Source organism: Panulirus ornatus, chromosome 58 (genome assembly GCF_036320965.1).
Source record: "Panulirus ornatus isolate Po-2019 chromosome 58, ASM3632096v1, whole genome shotgun sequence".
Classification (NCBI taxonomy): domain Eukaryota; kingdom Metazoa; phylum Arthropoda; class Malacostraca; order Decapoda; family Palinuridae; genus Panulirus; species Panulirus ornatus.
The window spans coordinates 6,836,892-6,856,891 of NC_092281.1; the positions used below are offsets into that span (position 1 = coordinate 6,836,892).

General features: G+C 49.4%; 1 protein-coding gene across 3 annotated transcripts in view; it reads left to right on the plus strand.

The window, feature by feature from the left end:
- LOC139766912 (uncharacterized) overlaps positions 1-20,000 on the plus strand; it is a 332,290-nt gene that overhangs the window by 65,508 nt on the left and 246,782 nt on the right. For all 3 annotated transcript variants that reach the window (XM_071695945.1, XM_071695943.1, XM_071695944.1), the window contains exons 3-5: positions 12,564-12,839; positions 14,425-14,725; positions 15,545-15,661. In XM_071695945.1, coding sequence (XP_071552046.1) covers positions 12,777-12,839; positions 14,425-14,725; positions 15,545-15,661 — 481 coding nt within the window. In that variant the 5' untranslated portion in view covers positions 12,564-12,776. The remainder of the gene's footprint in view (positions 1-12,563; positions 12,840-14,424; positions 14,726-15,544; positions 15,662-20,000) is intronic.

Consider the following 20,000-nt stretch of genomic DNA (forward strand, 5'->3'; position numbering starts at 1 on the left):
ATGTAGGAGGGGAGAGTAAGGGTAACCTAGTCATAACCTTCGTGCTGACGATTGTTAACAGACCGTCGCAAGATGCTACGGAGTAAAGATGCAGTGTAGAGAGGGGGAAGGGGTTGTAAAGAGGGAGGGGACAGGACTGTAAATGGGTTTGGGTAGTGTATAATGTGTGCATAGCTAGAAGTGGCGGGTGTTGGTAATCTGCTGGAACATGACGCAATAAATGGCATGTTTTATTAATTTTCTGGAACCTTAGTAACGCTGGAAGTGGCATGGTTTATTAATTTCCTGGAACCTTAGTAACGCTGGAAGTGGCATGCGTTGAAAATTTCGTGGAACCTTGGTAACGCTGGAAGTAGCATACGTTGGCGATTTCTCGACACATGGGTAACGATGGAAGTGGTTGGAGTTAGTTAGTTCGTGGAACCTTGTTAACCCTGGAAGATGCAGATGTATTTAACTCGTAGCTGCGATGTTCCTGGAAAAGGCGTTTATTGGTTATCTCCTGGAAGCCCTGGCAGTGCTTGAACAGACAGTTATTAATCTTTCCCGGAATTCTTGTAATGCTGGAAGTGACTGGCGTTGTTTTCCTGGAACTCTCTTATTGTTGGAATAGGCGGGCATCGGTCGCTTCCTGGAACTGTGATGATGTTTGTAGATGTGTGCCTCTTTTGTTTACATTGTCATACCCCCGTGGGTTCGCCTGGAAGAAGAAGGTTACAGTGTTAGCCCCGTGCAGGGTTGTGTGGTAGGGCTTTCCAGCACACCATTGGATGAACGTATGGCTATGATTTTTACCATTTGGTTGGGAACTACTTTTAACAGATTTACATGTATTTATCATCATTTTGAAAGTATTAGTTTATCTGACTGAACTTGTATGGAAGATGGTTGATGACTTTGTACAATTAAAACTGCTTTGAAATTTTGGAAAGACTTCTATAGCTGCTGTCATGCACGTCCTCGTGCACGTATTCACGGTAGGGACGGAGCGGGTGACGCGTGTCCCTCCGTCCTTCTCCTGTAGTATGATCCCCCTGCTGCTGCTCCTGCTGATCCTCCCAGAGGACCTTGTCATCTACTGGTGTGTTCCTTGACGTGTTGTGCTGGTTGTGGCCTCCCTTCCCTTCCAGCCGTCTCGGTGCGGCCCTTGAAGTATAATTGCCTGGCCTTGAACCTGACCCGTTAGGACAGGGTCGGAGGTCACACCCTTCGTTCCCCAAGGGTCGCACGGTCGTGGTCAGTGGGTCAGACATCGGCGGTTGAACATTCCCCATTTAGGCTTAGGTGTGTGTGTTTATCCCTCCGTCTCTCAGTTGTGTCTTTTGTGAAATTCTGAACTTGGTCATTTAGTGTGTACTCCCCGTTTTCATTTTGCCAGAATAAATGTAAACAAATGGCATACGTGAATGGCTGATTTGGACCATTTTTGGCAGAAGACAGACGTCCACACGTATCTGCAAATGTTACTGAGCCCTCTGACTCCCCTGTCCACTTCCACCCGTCTCCCCCCCCCCCCCCCCCCTCAGGCCTGGAGCTCGCCTGCCTCACTGGAACCGGGGGACACGCTCTTTGGGTGCTGGAGGTTGCGCCTGGACCAAGACTTGGTCGATCATACCTCCTGCCTTGCCTCACCTCAGGCTGGGTCCATGTCTGGTCGTCTTTAGTGCCGATGGTGTGTATTTGACCATACATGGCAAGTCGCGTGTAGCTCATGTTGACATGTGACGGTACGATCCCTGGGTCGACGGCGTAGCCCTTGTGTGCGACCGAACCATCCCCCGGAGCACGACGGTACGACTCGAGTAGGACGATATGACCCTTAAGCAAGACCATAAGACCCTTGAGCTTAACGGTACGACTCGAGTACAAGATTACGTACGACATTTGATTATGACTGGCTTGGCCGTTGACATGAGCCTTGAAAAATAAGGGTTCTGGTCAAAGGCCATGGCATCGTTGTCCGAGGGTCGTATCATCGTGCTCAGAGGTCGTGCCGCCATGGTCAAGGGTCGTACCGTCATGCTCCTGGTTAAGGTTAAAGTTGCGCGTGTGGTGGTAGCGGGTGGCATATTGATTGTTGGTGAGGGTGGCCGGGCTGGGTGGCTCTCTGGGGAGGAGGGGTGGCAGTTAGGAGGTCGGGGGGAGGGGCGGGTAGGTGAGGTTATGTAGATGGGGGGGGGGGGGGTTTCAGGGGCCGGCGACCTGATACAAGCCCACGATGACAGGGTCATGTCAGGTTGCAGAACCACACTGTATGGCCGCCTCGTCGCCTGTATTCCACCCGCACCTGTGTGTTGTGCGTCATCGTCACACGTACGCGTCCCGTGTCACCTTCATCAGACGTCAACGTTTCGTGTCACCCTTGTCATACCTTCAGGCTCGTCACCTTCATCCTATTGTAGCGTTCATGTAAGGCCGTAATCACCTGTAAACCCCCATTATAGGTTTCACCTATTTGAACAGTCATCTGCCCCGTACAATGTTCTCCATATTATCGCCAGACGTAAGCTTTTGAAAACGTGTATTGACTGGCTACCTTGTGTGACACGTGACGCACGTGTTCATCACACGTAACGCTTGCGACAGCCGTGCGTGACGCTTCATCAGGGATGGTTAGATAAAGACATAAGTAAGACACGAGACTGGGTTTACAGACCTCTGCAGTAGTTGTGCCCCTCTCGTAAGTAGTGTCTGTGTTTTACCCCCAGAATGCTTGGCTGTAAGGGCTCCCACCCACTCTTCTTCCTCGTCTCGCCTCGTCACCAGGTCTGCCATCATCACTCTTCTCATCTTCTCTCCTCACCCTCATTATCATCGTTCTTCAATATGAGCCGTTTTCACCTTTACTCTCCTCCCCTTCCTCCTCCCGCGCCTGTTCCTGTAATCTCCCTCACCATCTGTCATCATGTCGTCGTCTTTTAATGATTAATTTTGACCTCGTTTCGCTCCCCGACTCTCCTCTTCTCCCAGATGCTTTCTCGCAGTTACGTCCCATTCCCAGGCCATTTTCTTCCTTCACTTTCTTCGTTTTAAGATCGCGTACCACACCACGGTTTTGTTTCGTCTATTTCCTTCCTTCTCTCCTTCCTTCATCATCAGTGTATATCCCCCTGACTTCTCTCGAAGCCATCTTCCTCCGAGACTATCGTCTTCTGCCCACTCCCCCTCTTACCCAGTTCTACCCTTTACCCGTGTCTAACACCTACCATCGTTTACCCCAAGTTTATACCCCCTGAGCACGACGGTGCGACCCTTGGGTATGATGGCCTGATCCTTGACCTGGCCCTAAAGGGTCAGGTCAGAAGTCAGGGCCACCGTACCCTAGCGTCGTACCGTCGTGGTACCTTCGTGCTCCAGCGTACCTCAGCCGATGTGGTCAGAAACCCAGGGACCGAATCTCCGGGGGCCAGCATGGGGGGAAGGGGGTCCGGGAGTATTGCGGACCAGGCAGGCAGGATGGGAGGAAGCAGCCAGTGAGAGGTCAGCTAAGCTCCCCAGGAAGCTTATCCCCCCAACCTCCAGCGCAGCCACGCTCGGTCCCTGGCGCACCACACTGTACCACACTTGCCGTGGTGTCTCTCCTCCTCCCCCTCTCCCCTCCAGCACCGAGTCACACTTGCCACTTCTGTAACACGTTCGGTCTTGACGTTCGATGACGTGGGCAAGCATAACAATGCACTTGAGGGAGTGGTTTACCTCTGTCCCTTGACCTTAATCCTCAACAAGTATTACCTTGCGACGGTGACAGATGGAGCTGGGTTATGTTTGCCTTATAGCCACGGGTTACCAGTGTGTATGGTAGGAAGAAAGAGAGAGAGAGAGAGAGAGAGAGAGAGAGAGAGAGAGAGAGAGAGAGAGAGAGAGAGAGAGAGAGAGAGAGAGAGAGCTGAACGTGTTCAGCGTGGACGTATTTGTACGCATTTTATGCATGAGTGTGTGTGTGTGTGTGTGTGTTTTTGTGGCCTGCGTTTGTATGCATGATTTCGCTGGTAAATGACAGCTGACCCATTTCACCAAGCTTAATGGAACCGAATACAGATAGCGATGGAAACACTGGCGGCCGTACAGACACACGCCCTCTTGGTCTCTGGTATTGACTGTGTGGGTGTGCCTCCTTACTTCACCTCCCACAACACGCATCTGTTGTACTGGATGTGATTTACCGGTACAGATTTAGTGTGCACCCCATGCTCATCCCGTGAGCGGTAGCGAAAAAGGATTACAGAGGTCACAAAGGGTCTTTGTCAGACCCTAGTGGCCTGATGTTACATAGGATGTTACAGTTCATTGCAGATATCATATTACTACATATCCCGTTCTGACTTCGTCCGTTCCCTAACCAGGGTCACTGACGACCAGTAACCGCTCTCCATCCCTTCTCTAGAACCTGACCTAAACCGGGGTCATGTGGGTTGTCAATATAGCCTTTCCTGACTCGGGTGGTGGGGGGGGGGGTGATCACATGAGGTCAGTGCAGGTCATCGAGCAAGGTCGTAGCCAAGGGCTCAGGGCTGCCTCACTGTTGTGTGCCGTCTCACCATGAAGACCCGTCTCTCTAAGGTTAACTCACATTGTCCGCTGCTTCTCCAGACACTCTCTCTCTCTCTCTCTCTCTCTCTCTCTCTCTCTCTCTCTCTCTCTCTCTCTCTCTCCCTCTCCCTCTCCCTCTCCCTCTCTCTCTCTCTCTCTCTCTCTCTCTCTCTCTCCCATGAAAGGTTCTTTCGTTCTGTTACTCCGTCATTTCCACGTCAGGCTCGTTCCTCGGGTCGACCCGGCTTCACCACTTGTGTCTGGCTCCTCCTCACCCTCCCAGTAGGACGTTCAGCTTTAACCCCAGCCTCGGGTTTTTCCCTTCATTACTCTTCTTACCACGTCATCAGTACTAAAACATTTTATAATTCTCATGCCGACCGTCTTATTATTAAACTTGCTGGGTTTTTGGCCAGCGTTATTTCGGCCATGAACTTCCAGAAGACTTGGAAGGGAAAGAGGTTTTCAGCTTCCAGGGCTGGAGGAGCCGAGCATGGAGGAACGTGTGTGTGTGTGTGTGTGTGTGTGAGAGAGAGAGAGAGAGAGAGAGAGAGAGAGAGAGAGAGAGAGAGAGAGAGAGAGAGAGAGAGGGGGGGGGGGATGGTGACAGGGTAACATGTGGGCACTGCAAGGGCGGGACAAGTCAGGTCCAGTTGTCACGACAGGTGATGCACTGTCTCGGGTTACAGATACCCCCTGCCTCCTCCTCCTCCTCCTCCTTAGGCCGTTGACCTAGCCTTCCTGATACAGTGGCAGTACGGGCCAGGCTGTAGAACGCTGGCACCGCAGTACTCCAGGCGCAGCCGCTAGGGTCTGAGAATTCGGCGAGGTCACTTGCAACATAGATATGATAAACTTAATTACAATGCACCGGGACACTTTCCTGCGCGTCAGTGAGGAGACAGCCAAAGACTGTGTAGAGAGGGTTAGCCAAGCGAGGACACCCAACTTCAGCATGCAGTAGACACGTACCACACACATATATACATACCACTACGGCCAGAGGGAGAACAACGTGTTCTCTGTAGAGACCAAGGTCACCGTGCTCGTGCTGGGGGCCTCCTTAATGCTTACACACGAAAGAAAGAACTTAAGAAATATATAAAATTGACCATTTGTGTCTCCTCAAAGGCACGAGAAGCCATCTAACTACCTCACTCCCATCATTCACGACTTCTCCCAGTACGTACCACTGACCTCCACCACAACCACCAACCACTTACCAGGGCCTGTTGTACCACCGGCAACTTAGCCCGATCACCCAGGGCAAGTGAACCTGCCATCACCTTCCTGTGTTATTTACCTTCTATTATTACCCGTACGGCTTCCACAGTTGGCAGTGCCCCATCACTATCAGGATCTCAGTTGTAGCGAAATGCAGGGAATGTTTGCTCCTAACTCTATAGGATTACATTACCAGTGCTGGGACGTGGCACAGTCGGCTGGTCAGGAGGATCAATGATGTAGCCTAGTGCTGGCTGGCACTGTTGATTCCGGCACAGTGAAGAGTCTGGCAATGTGTTTAGTGTTTGATGCCAGTAATACTGGCACTGTAGTTAGGTGGTTCTGGCACTGTTGTTATGTCAGGGCACTTTGGCTTGGTCATGGCACTGTGGTCAGAATTTATCCTTTTTTTTTTTGCCTTAGTTTCAGCATGTTGCTTGGTGTTAATGTAAGGAGCCCTCCCTGGCACTTTGTTTAGGGCCTGGCATTATTGACAGGTCCTGGTGTTGTGCCCTGGGTTATAACGTTGTGGCTAATTTTGGCTTTGTGGTTAAGACCTCACATCGTAGCTAGGTCCTGGCACCATGGTTAGGGTCTGGCACTCTGCCTAGGCCCTGACATTGTGGTTGGTTTTTGGCACTTGATCTTGCTCTTGGCACTTGTAACAAGTGCTAGTGCTTTAGCTGAATCATGGCTAGATTGTGGCACTTTTTTTAAGTTTTGGCTGTATTAAAGCAGCGTGGCTAGCCTCTAGCACTGGCTTGCCCTTAGCGCTATCTGTCTCCTGGCACTGTGGCTAGCCCCTGGGACTGTCTCTATCTCCTTGGCAATTTGGAATTAAGGTTTCTTACTGGCTGTCTGACCCTAGGACCTATTGCAACCAAACCCTGCCTCTTATCCCATATGTCCTTCCCTGATGATTCAAGTCTTTACCCTCCCTTCCTCTGGTGCCTACATGATATCTCGACCACCTTTCTGTAGCTGAATCCTAAGGTGCTCAAGGAGGCTGGAGGTACTGATGCAGCTCAGGGGTGGGCTGTTTTGATACCTGCTTCTTTCCTTACACGTCGAAGCTTTGGAACACTACCTTCTCATGTCTTTCCCAGTAACTACTACATGGCACATTTCAAAAGACAGGTCTTTCACACCTTCCAAAAGGCGTAAATATTTCCACTTTTCTTTTAACGTTTTGTAATTCTCTCTGTATTTTACTTAAGGCCCGGCCTTGATGTGGACTTTTGTGTGTGACTGGAGCCTTCAACATAAAGTGTCAGTGCTGGATAGGGATAGGTGGGAGGTGCTGGTGCCAGTGCCTTTACTGTGAGCAAGGGAGGAACTGGTGCAATGCCTGTACTGGACAGGGAGGAGAGGGAAGCACTAGTGCTATTGCCAGTACTGGTTAGGGAGAGGAGGAAGGAACTGGTGCCAGAGCCAGTACCGGTTAGGGAGGGGGATGGGCCAGGATAAACTGGTGGGACAGAAATATATCAGGTGCCAGCTCAGCCTGGCCAGTACGTGTACCTGATGGGGGAGGGGAGTCCGTGGCACTGGTGTTGCAAGGTGCAATGAGGATGGAAACTGGCGGTGGCTGTTGCTGGTGGCACTCCCTCTCATCTGACTGGTGATGGGAGGAGCAGATGAAGTGGTAATATATAGATCTGTATGTTTCACATTCTGGCAAAATGTATATCCTTTTTTGTATGACCAATTTAGCTTTTGACGTAAGCGACGTGGTTGGCTCGTAATTGGTATGGAATATATTCTCTCTCTCTCTCTCTCTCTCTCTCTCTCTCTCTCTCTCTCTCTCTCTCTCTCTCTCTCTCTCTCGATCAGATTGTTTGTAATTACGATGTGTGTTAGAGAGTAATTACTTACGACGAGATTTTGCCAGAAAGCAGGTCTGTCGCGTAGCACTCACCGCAGGAAACTGGAATTACGAAGAAAAGTGTCTTGTGAGTTACGTGTTGTCAGGTGTTATGTGTGAAGTGGAGAGATCGTATGTTTGTGGACTGAAAGCCAGCAGCCTACCCCCCGCATGTGGGTGAGGCAGGACGAAAAGACAGCTACCTGGGCCAAGAGAAGTGTCCGCTCCCAACCTTCCCCTGAGAGAGAGAGAGAGAGAGAGAGAGAGAGAGAGAGAGAGAGAGAGAGAGAGAGAGAGAGAGAGAGAGAGAGAGACCAGGTGTAGCCCCACTCTCCTTATTTCTCCTCTGGTGGCATCTTGACCAGCATGTTTAGCATGTGCTGCGCCCCCTGTAATTGGCTTACATAAGCTGCTGGAAGGGTTGAATGCTGAGAGGCTCTCCCTGCGGCGGTCTTGGCCTGTTGCCAGGGGATAAGGCTGGCCTGCCCAGCTAAAAAGCAAGGTGTTCGTTCCACTCTCATCGTCCCTGAGGCTGCATGGTGTCGTCCCCATGTCTGGTCACGTCAGTGCAAGCTGTGTAGATGAGTGACTCCCTCTTAACTCCTCCGTAGTGCGTCTCTCTGTCGCTCACACACATACATATGAGGCTTTTAGGAGGGTCCGTCAGGCCTCATGTCCTACAGGGTTGATATGCAAACTGCATCTGACCCTCACTGCTCTCCCCAGCACAGCTGGTGTCACAACGATCTTGAAGGAGGGAGAGGAGAGGAGAGAGCATTTAATGCCTCAAGATTCTGACAACAACAGCAAAAGTGGCGTAGCCGTGTGTTATGAGAGGTATTTTTGTCAAGAGATGATTGTGATTTTATATGCGCGAGTGTAATTGCCTGTTTCTATTCGCCGAGTTGTACTGTACGTGTAGGAAGTTCTACACTCGTGGGGCCCCATCCGGGCCCTATCTGTTGAATCACCTCTACTATCATACAACTTTTTAAACTTTCTTGTGGTTCACATATGTTGATTATTCACTGCTCTTGTACTAGGAAAGCACTTTACATCTTTCCTGAAACGCTTCTTGCTTGATTTCATCTGTTATGTCCTTTGCTTGTTCTACCCCTGCATCTTCGAAGAACTGTTCACTGTCTACGTCATTTGGCTGGTTTAAACTTTAAAGATGTGATCAGGTCAGTCTTTATGTCTTCCTTACTGGTTGTATTTAATGCCTCTAGCCTTTTCCTGTAACGCAGATCTCTTAATTGCTATTATGTTTGTTGCCCTCCTCTGCATCTTCTCTATCACTGTTATTGAGGCCCTCTTCCTCTTTGTCCCGTCCATACTACATTTACTCTTAAGTTTCTTCAGCCATGTATCAAATCAACTTTGGAGTTTGTCTAGATCCCCTTTTAAGTTATTGCCACCCTTCTCGCTTCTCCCTCCCCTCTTAACTTTTTCATCGTCCTTATATTATAGTTGGAGTCCAATCCTTCTGCTAAGTCATTCACTTGTGAGCTCAACCCATTTCGAGAAGGCTGTCTTCCCTTACATTCGTCCTGTTCCTTTCCATTGATATAATCTTTTATTCATGGAGGTAATCTCCTTAATATTATGCCTGGTAATCCAGCTTATTTACTAGCCATAATCTTATGGGGGACAGTGTCAAATGCTTTCCGGTAGTCTGATTACAGACAATCTACCCATCTTTCTTTCGTGTCTGTAATGTAGCTCACTCTCTTGTAGAGATTTCAGAGGTTCTTCACACATGACCTCCTTTCCCTGAAGCCGTGTTCTGTCCCACGTAGGCAGTTCCTTCTCAGCAGGAAGTCACCCATTAGCTTTCTGATCACCTTGCAATACCTTACGGACACCAGTCAGTAGCTCAGCGCCTTTTCCAGATCTCCTTTCTAATTCACAGGTATGGCGTGTGCCGTCTTCCAGTCTCTTGTCTTTTTACCTTTTTTCAGAGTAGTTTTGCTAGTTTTTTTGACCTCGCTGGCTTAGGAACCCTGAGCAGAGAAGAGCTGAACAGGGCACCGTCCGTTCTTGACCAGGGTCAAGTGAGAGGTCCTGGGGTCGGGTAACATGCCTCAGGGTCAAGTGAGAGGTCCCAGGGTCAGGTGAGAGGTCTCAGGTTCGAGTGAGCGATGCCAGACCCAGGAGATGTTGTAGGGGGGAATCAGTGGGTAACTGCGGGAGGCAGTTAGGTGTAGTGTTTAGGGTGAGGAGGACCGCTTGGGACGTCAGGGCCAACAAGCCAGGGTACATTAATGGTACTCGTGGTTGCTAGAAGGGTGGTGGTTTGAAAAGGATGCAAAGGGACGTTAGGGCTTAGCAGCGATCCTGTTAAGGCCATCTGGGGGATAAAGGAGCAGGGGATGGCAAGGGTCGGTAAGTGACGGCAAGGCTAAACAAGTCCTATAAAGTCCCATGGGAGCGAGACGGTCGCCAAGGGATGATGGCAGGGCTAAACTAGGGGCCCCCTGGGGAGCGGACTGTCGAGCGTGTTATTGTGAGACTTGTAAATTTTGACCTTGATAACACTGGGCAGGACGATGTGTGGGCGTAATGCAGCAGTTGTGTCGTGGAGGCGGCCACGTGGGGGGTGGGGGTGACGAGAAGAGGGAAGTGAGTAGCGGTCAGCGCGGAAGGGTGTTGTTATAAAGGGATCGGAGGGAAAGAAGGGAGGCAGTGATAGGGCTAACAAGATTATGGTTTACATTATGTGCCACTTCTGAACACGTCTCACCCCCCCCTCCCCCCCCACACACACACACACACACACACACAAATAAAAAAAATGAAATGTAATCATTTTGGCTGCGACGTAATGGACAGCCAGAGCCGAGGTGGACACCCCGACCCTACGATAATACCACTGGGGAGGTGGGGGGTGGGGGGGATAAGGGTGTCCGAGGAGGATCTTCTACGTCCTCTGTGCACCTCCCACAGGAGCCCGTGCTGAGCAGTCTGTGGATCGTGAGTAAAAAGTTGCGTATATGATCTGGGATCAGGCGCAGGGGGTCGCACTGTCCGAGTGTACGCAGATGTGTGTGTGTGTGTGTGTGTGTGTGTGTTGTGTGTGTGTGTGTGTTGTAATTAAAGGCTTTGTTGACATCTGTGGAGTGTGTGGTATAACAGGCAGTGGTCCTACGTCTGACACTGTACCATCATATAACATACTACATAGTTTAGTTTGCTTTGGCGTAAGATTTTCCCCATGTGTCCGGCGTCGCTTTGGTGAAGACCCCGTGTTCCCGCCGTCTTGCTGCGTAATGTAACCAACCAGGACCAGTGGACTACGTCACATGCTGGCTACACATCCTTTGTCACGCCCTAGGGGTCACCATTTTGAGCTGTCAGGCCGGGAGGAAGAAGGCTCAGAGTCGCATGTCACTGCACGCCACAAGGGCCGCCCCATACCCCAAGGCTAGCGGGGGGCGCTGATCTTTTCATAGGGCTCGCGGTATTGTCACTAGCTGCACACGCTCTGACCTTGGCTCGGGGGAGGCTGACGCTAGGGTGAAAACTGGGAGGGTGTGTTGGGTGGGTTGGGGGGGTGGGGGAGATGAGGGCCTCAGGAGGTGAGATGGTGGGATGAGAGGTGGGGAGAGGGGGGTCAGGTAGTAAAATGAGAGGTGGGGAGAGGGGGTCAGGTAGTAGGATGAGAGGTGGGGTTTGGGTTAATTGGTGTGGTGGGGGGTATGGAGAGGGTCATTTGGCTGGGTGAGGGGGAGGAGGTCATAGCAGGAGCTAGGAAAGATGCTTCTCGTATGGTTCTTTTTCTGTTACGTCTCTGAAATATAACACATAATGCGTTGCTGGATTCGCTGTTGTTTGGCGGACGAATGTTTGGCATGTCATTTTATAATGAAAGCATAAGGTAGAGGGAAGCCATGTTCCTTCATATCCCTCCTGCTTCATGTGGTATGCCACTATTTCATGCTTCATTCGAGGCCTGGCCTGATTTGAGGACGGTTGTGGAAGACTTGATCCCGCGAAGCAGATTAACAACTGCTGTTGACGTGTGTAAAGATTTAATTGCGTTCATTGAGTGCGGCTGGAAGCGTGGTGTGTGTGTATGTGTGTGTGTGTGTGTGTGTGTGTGTGTGTGTGTGTGTGTAAGGGGAAGGCTGCTCGGTGAGCAAAACCTTCATACCGGTTGACGTCACCTACGGATGTCACGTTATTGATATCATCTTCAGAGGTCATGATTGACGTAACATATGGACGTTCATTTTCGTCACCCAGAGAGAGAGAGAGAGAGAGAGAGAGAGAGAGAGAGAGAGAGAGGATTCAGTTTAGGAACATCAAAAAGCCTCACGCTCTGTAGAATCGAATCAGCCACGACACGGTAGTAGTAGTAGTGCGACACTCTGCTTCCTTACTTTCGAACCCAAGTTCCTTCTTTTTTTATTTCTTCTTTTAAGTGATTGTGTTGGTTCCTGAGGGGACGGTGTTTCAGAGGCGGTAATGTGAAGGCTTCCTCAGCCTGTTGCAGGCTTCATGGAGGTGCCCTGTGTGTAGGTATTGAGGCTTCCACTAGGAAAAAATGTTTTAGCTTTGAAACGAACTCTTACATTCAACGTTTGCTGGACTTTAAGGCTCCCTGGTAAATGTTCATGAACATCTCTTAGAACCCCAAGTTAAGTATTCAGCATCGTCTCGGGGGCCCAGAAGGTAAATGTTCTAAAACATCTCTGGGCCACAGGTAAATTTTCAGCATCATGCTGGGGGCCCCAGGCAAGTGTTAAGCTTTATCCTGGGACCCCTAGGTAAGTGTTCAGCTATATCCTTGGGCCCTTAGGTAAGTGGTGAGGAACATCTCGGAATGACATGTAAGTGTGGGTGTCCGGGCGTGGGTGGCGGTGTTGGGTGCCATGTTGCTGCCACCGTGAATCCTTGAGCTGCCATGTTAGTGACCCTCATCCCTCGTGTCTGCCCCTTGCAGGAGAGTGCCCAAGTGGCCGCCGTCTGCCAGTCGGGAGAGAGCTGGGGAGGCGCCCCGCGGTAACCACGGAGTCGCCCACCCACTGCCGCTCACCCAACCCAGGAGAGCCCCTAGGCCCCCTGGGAAGATCCCAGGCCCCGTTCGGACCCCCCGGACGGCCCCATCGCACGACTGAGAGAGGTATCTCACGCTCCACCCCGGCGCAACCGAGCCATGCGCCGCCCCTCCTTTTGCTGCGAACAACATGGTGCTGGGGACACTAGGTGCCAGCCCCAGGTTAGTCCCGACCGGTCCTGGTTTATGTGGTGTCCCTGTATGTCTGTCTGGTCTATGTGTCTCACTAGTCCATATGTCCCCGTGTGTCTCACTGTTCCATGTATCCTTTTATGACCCACTGGTCCGCTATCTCTCTCCCTCCGTCTATGTCCGCCTGTTTCTTCTTGGTTCTCACGTGGGTCTCTCCATTACCTGACCATCAACCAGTCTCTCAGATCCTCACCTCAGCCGTCTTCTTACCACAGCTTAGCAACACGGTAACTCACGTACCCGAGCTTCACAGTCTCTCTTTCTATCATAGCTTAACGCCACAGTTTCTCTCAGAGAACCACCTCGGTCATCTCTCCTACATCTCAGAGCACTACATTAACTCTAGTACCTCACTATCTCACTGTGTCTCTCCATCTCTCCCACGGTTGACCTCTGGTCTCCTTACCTTCGACCTCCGCGCCTCCTTACCATCTCTCCCTCCACGTGCTGGCCCTCCAGTGCTGGAGGCCCTGCTATACTTTGCCTCCTTAATTAGTAGGATTTGAATGAGTAATTAATTAGCTTGTTAATAGCTATGATGCTCTACTTCGCCTCGTTTAAGTATAATGAAATGTTTTGTTTTAATCAGGTTACCTGTTAAGAGGGACGGTGGCCTTATGCTCATGAAACTTTGTTCATTGAAGCTTAATTTCAGCATAAACCTTTGCATCATGAAGCATGACTTCTTTGTGATACGTTATGAATATTCGTTTTTGAAGCATCATGAAGCTTGCTTTCGGTGTGAAAAGTTGACTATTTAATCGTTCTCTTTACCCACTATGAAGTTTGATTTCTTAGTAAAACATTTTGAAGCTTGATTTCATTGTGAAACAGTATTCAGCCTCAATTTTGTATGAATGTAGATTTCTTTGTGTGACTTGCCTTACGAAACTTGAATGAAACTTAATGATATGCGGGTAGGCATTTATTACATTTTTTTTTATGAAAGTCGATGTGATATTGGCTGACCTCCACTTATGTGGAAGTTCTTCTGTAGGGATTGACTTACTGAAAAGACCTGGTAAAGGCTTACCTGCCTCTCTCTCTTTTTTTTTTTTTATTTATCTTGATTAAAACTCGCCAGAACCTGCCGTTCACTTATTTTTATTTCATATATTGCTGACAGTTTAACTCGTTCGTGTGTGTGATGCGAAATGTTCTCCTCTAGAAGTGGGACTTCATGTTGAACACGAGATTTGTCTTTTAGCTTTAAGTACTGATGGCAGCAGGTAGATTTGTCGCCTGGGTTACATTGTTTTGTGTATCTTGTGGACCAGTTCTCACTGGATGATGACGTTCTTAGATTTAACAAAGTTGTACAATGCTTGAGATTCACTTTCTTCATGAAACTTTATCCGTTAAGCTTGATTCTTTATGAAACTTTATCCGTCAAGCCTAAGTCTTTCTGAAGCTTTATACCTGAAGCATGACACTTTCTGGAAACTTTATCCCTAAAACTTGACACTTTTTGGAAACTTTATCCCTGAACCTTTGGTTCCTTCATGAAGGCAGCCATGAGCCTCGTGCCTCAAGTGTGTGGATTTTCATGTTGCAGGAGGGCGGGGAGAGCACCCTGGCCCGGGTGCGGAGGTTCCTGGCCCTATCCATGGGCGGACGATCGTCCTCGTCCTCGTCGTCCCGCTGCAAGCACCGCGGGCCCCTGCCGCCAGACCCGATCCACGCCCCAGCCCACGCCGTACACTCTCTCCTGGCCGACATGAAGGGCGCCGGTGTGGGAGTCCAGGGCGTGCTGGGCCGCCCGCTCGAGGAGGTCATGGCTGCCCACGGTGAGGACAGCAACGCCCACGGTGTGCCCACCCTCGTCCACCTCCTCTGCTGCTTCCTGCTCACTCACGGTCAGTGCCCTTCATCTGTGTCAACTTGATGCTTGATACATTTATATGGATGGTTCTGCCGCTGGGGCTCTTTCAGGTTTTACAGAAATCTGGGCAAGTGAGATTTTGGCTCGAAGTCATTATCGGGCCAACCTTGAAGTCTTGAAGCCTTGATATAGGTATTTGGCCAGAATGAAGACATGCATGATGTGTGTAGGACTCTAGTTGTGCAGAATTACCAGTACTTACGTGGGTCAACAGTTGCAAAGTCGATCAGTGAGTTGATCTTGGTAGGCTGGCATGACACAGGATCTGCATTCTGACCCTGGTGTTAAGACCAGTTTGCCTCCCATAACTGGAATAGGAGCCGGTCCACCCTGTCACAAGGGACGGACATTAAAGCAAAGAAGTACATTTTCAACATGAATATCTCGTGCACAGTGGTGTACCCTGTCGGTATGATGGCCTGACCTTTGACCCCGACCCTCAGTCCAGGTCATCACGCCGTAAAGGTTAACACCGTCGTGCTCTGGGAGTTACGAATCATTGGGGTCAGTTCTTATTTGCTCCCTCCAGAGATTAGAGAAATGCGAAGTGAACTACTACTTTAGAAAAGAAGAGATCAGAAACTAACTGTACTTTTAACACGTCGCTTGATGTCAGTGTTGTCATTTTCAGTGAATTACGTCAACATGAACTGATATAATGATCGTCATGGGAATAGATTCTCAGTTCACGTAAGGGAGTTGCAGATACTGCCTGATATAATTCATGTTTCTTTCTTTACATTTTCTTTGTCGTTTTTTATTGAATTTGTGTTTGTGTATCGTCGTTTCGCAGGTGTTGATTACGACACGCTGGTGAGCGAGGACTGGTGCGCTGAGGAAGTGAGGACCCGCCTCCTGCTGGAGCGAGAGGCTGCTGGCGTAGAGCCTGACACACAGGAGACCACCCCAGGTACGTCCGTCCTCCGGCAGTGTCTTGTGTTGGTGAGGGACTTCGCATCCCCGCTTGATGAGCGCTTCCCGCTAGATAGAAGTAACCAACCAACTGGGTTACCTCTGTGTGTGTTACGGGGGAAGAGAGAGAGAGAGAGAGAGAGAGAGAGAGAGAGAGAGAGAGAGAGAGAGAGAGAGAGAGAGAGAGAGAGAGAGAGGAGAGTCTACACTTGTGTTGCCCCTTCTAGTAATCTTGCATACTACATACACTCAGCAACCTTTTTCTTTGTGAATAACAGTATGACACAACAGACGTATGATATTGACGAATGATTTGCTGTCGTGCTTCACATTTAGTAGCCCAGCTCTCCTCATATTTCCTCATTGTGCGTAGAGTATACCGTCTTCAAACAGTTTTACAACATCTCATTTAGAAAGAGGTCGTTAGTAATACCCGTATTCCTTCGTAGAGGGAGATGTTAGGGCTAATCATAGAATTAAAGAAAACGTTTTGTTGAAATATGTAAGGTAGAGTGTAACAAAATCGGAGGAAAATAGTGGCAGAGCAACTGGCATTGATCAGGGGATATTGCTTCGCGGAACTGGAGGCTGGAGTTGGCTGGTGGTTCCAGGAAGACTAGGATGGAAAACAAACAGTGTTTGGGGTGGTAGGGGATGAGGAGATGAGGCTCGCTTCTCTGGTTCCCTCAGGTTCGCATCAGTTAATGATCTTGAGAATCTCTCTCTCTCTCTCTCTCTCTCTCTCTCTCTCTCTCTCTCTCTCTCTCTCTCTCTCTCTCTCTCTCTCTCTCTCTCTCTCTCTCTCTCTCTCTCTCCGGATGTGCACAAGTGTTCCCTCTGCCAGCTCCTCCAGCAGTGCGCAGGTGTGGTGGACCGCTCCTGCTTCTGTCCTATTCCCCAGTTGGAGCTGTTTTAGGCTCTTGCTGTACGTCGATTGGGTGGCTACATCGCCGTATGGGTTCGATCACAGGGCAAGTTATGTATGATTTTCTTTGGAAATTGATTTTATGAAGAAGGAAAATGAATTTACTCTGTTCTAGGTCATTCTTTCTGCCGTCCCAACTCCTCTCTTCGTCACCATGTTTACTGAACTGTATTATAGAGTTCACAGCGGTTGGGATGTGGCTGTTCTTGTGATGGTCTGCTCATTATATGAAGTCTGCAGGCCATAGAAATGAGACTATCTGCTGGCCAGGATTTAGTGTTCTCTCCATTATAATATGGATGAATTTGGTCTCGTAATCTTTTGTGAGATGGTGTGTGTTTAGAGGTTAGTTGACCCGTATCAGGAAAGGCCTGTTGCTCACCCAGGCACTGTGGAGTGACTTCGAACACACATATTTTTGAGGTCTAATGACTCGACATGGTTTGTAAACATCAAGTGCATGTATTCGAGTTATGCGTAAATGTTTGACTTGAGAGATATGGTCTGTAAATACCACAGCATACACACAGTTCTGAACACCCCGAGGTCGCGTAAACATCACATCACCGGTGCTGACCCAAACATCCACGCATCAAACAGTAAACACAAAATGCCTGGACCCGTTTGTTTTGTGAGCACCGGGTGGCACAGACAGGCAGGCTGCACAGAGGAGAGTTGCCGGGCGGACTGCTGTAAAAATCTGTGCCCCCGAGCACATGCTGTGGTTTTTCCTGCCATAGCAAGGCAGGCGTTACTCTGAAAGCATCTGATGTTTCCTGAACGCCATTTATAAACGTGAGAGATCACAAGCGCTTTATATTTAGAACAGATAACAGGGACGTAACCTCTGTATTTACATGTCGCAGGACAGACGTACGCTTGATAGAAAACGAGAGATGCGCGTTCTGAATGACTCTGTTGGTTACCAAGGGTCTTGGGCTTGCGAGAAACCACATTTTGTTTATCCACCATGTCAGGCTTGTGGGGTTCTTCAATAATTCTCTGAAATTACTTGGTCAAATCTTGTGTATTTTTAGTGCGAGGTGCGGTGGGAGGAGGGACCCAGGAACTGGTCAGGGGGAGGGTTGGCCTTGACCTCGTTAATTAAGGCAAGAGTGTGTGGGGGTTTAAAGCCCCAAGGAAGGCCCTTGCCTCCCTCCTCCCTTCAGCTTGTAAGGATACACAACCTCTTTCACCTTGAACACTTACCCCCCCCCCCCTCCCCAGTGCCCCTCTGCTGTGGCCTTCGTCCCTCAAAGGTCCTCTGGGGGAGGGAGGGGGGGGTTACTATGTACCCTTCTTATCCTGAAGACATGCGCCTTTTTATTTATGTTGTCAGGGAGTTAACCTGCGTGATAATCGGCCTTGCGGTTTTATGCCTTACGGGTGCTCTTTGTCAAGTACCCGGTTTGGTGGATGGCGCCTCTCATGCACCCGGTTGTACAGCGGGACCGTTGTAAATATTCGTACAGTGTTGTCGATTGTGATTACTTCTTCATCGGACACATTGTTGAGGAACTGTTCTCTGACACTCTCCTGCACTGTAATAGACTCTAGTTGAGTAATTTAAAAGCCTGCCTGACTTGTATGAGAGTGTCATACGTTTACATACAGGATACAATCACAGTAAGTCATTATAGGAAAGTGGCACTTACAATCCAGGATTGTTGTTATTAGCGTGTTGTGCTTACTGTTGAGTGGATGAGTGTGTTCGCTGGCTCACTGCTGAGGGTAAAGTTTTCAGTGGGAGTGGAGGCTGCACGTTCATCATCCGACCCGTGTGGACGTCAGAGGGGCTGATAACGATCAAGTACATGATAGATTCAGCACTTGACCTGGTGTGTGTTAGGGAGAGTGACGGGCTAGTCTTTGCACACTAAACGTAGATAGAACGTAACTAATTCAACCTAACCGTCATCATGGAGATTGTTTGTACATAAAAACCTGTTTTATACTCGTTATCTTCCCGGGGATCCTGCGAATTGCTCGGCTTATGTTGACCTTGACTTTCAGAGGTCGCCCGAAGGTCGTTAGTTGGGAAAAAATGAGGGAGTTTTTTTGCCCAGGATGAGTGTACCTTGTCTGCAAAGTCCTGGTCCGTGTGTGGTTTGTGTAGGGCCGAGAGCGAGGCGTTGTTGATGAGAAAAAAATTCAGGTGCGACTAGAAGTGATGGCATGAATATATGTGTAGCCGTCATGGAACGGTTCTGCAGACCGTAAGCTTTGCTTAACTAGATAACTCTGTAACGGACAGGAGCTGTGAGGGAAAAGAACCACTTGAGCATGATGGTACAATAAGGTCGACTAATACAACCCTTCAGCACGACCACTGGGTGCCCCCAAGGTTCGTACCGCCCACACCAGGTTGGTGGTTCGTGTACAGCGACTTACACCGGTGAGTGCGTGAGAGAGTAGACGCCGGGTATGTGTTGGGGTAGGTACGGTAGGTGGTTAGGGTAGGTCTTGCTTGAGCGGGTGTTGATTCAAGCGTGCTGCCAGGAGGAGGGAGGAGGAGGAGCAGACACCAAGCCTCCCTCACCCCACCTGGCAAACAATAGTAGAGAGTGAAGGAGGCGGATGGGGCAACTTGCGGATTATTTTTAGCGCGGGAATGTGTGTGGTTTTCATATGACGCGATGAGGATGGAGGATGATTGGTCAAGCGATCGACCCCTTGACGGATATCCGCTTTAACTTACAGACTGTTGAAGTTGCTGAACTTAAACCGAAGTAGACTTACTGCGTCATATTTCTCGGTATGTTCTCACCAGAAATTGGTCAGTGTACATAGTAGCAGGAGACGAATCTGGTTTGTAAAACGAGTTTTTACCCCCTTTACCTGACCCATCCTAGCAGTGCTGAACCCCAGCAGAAATGGGGGAGCACTTTGGCATGGGAATATTATGGGGTTAAATGAATAAAAGACTCCTATATCAACCCAACCCAAGCTAAAACCCACTGTACCTCCTCAACTTCACTAGCTTCTCCAAATTGCACACGTCAGATGTATTGTACTCAAGATTAGCCAATCTCGCTCTGAAAATACCGAGAGATAAGAGCCATAACCATCAGATGAATTACCTTGAGTAGGAGCAGAGCGAGAGCCAGCCAGCGGGAGGTAGGGAAGAAATCTTCCGAAAACAATCTTAACTTCGTAATTGACGTGGGTGATATTTACGCGAAGGAACTCTGGTCTTTATTCCTTGCAGGGGCGACGGAGCCTTTATAACCCCCCTCCCCCCCTCCCCTCCCGCAGCACATTCCACAACTTGTAATGATAATAATCATTGGTAATGGTGAGACTTTCAGGGCATCGGGCACAAGTAGCCGCCCGTGTTCACTAAATGTATTTAAAATACAACTGAGAAATGTTGAGCATGCGCTCGTTTGTGCAGACGTGTTCCAACGTTTTC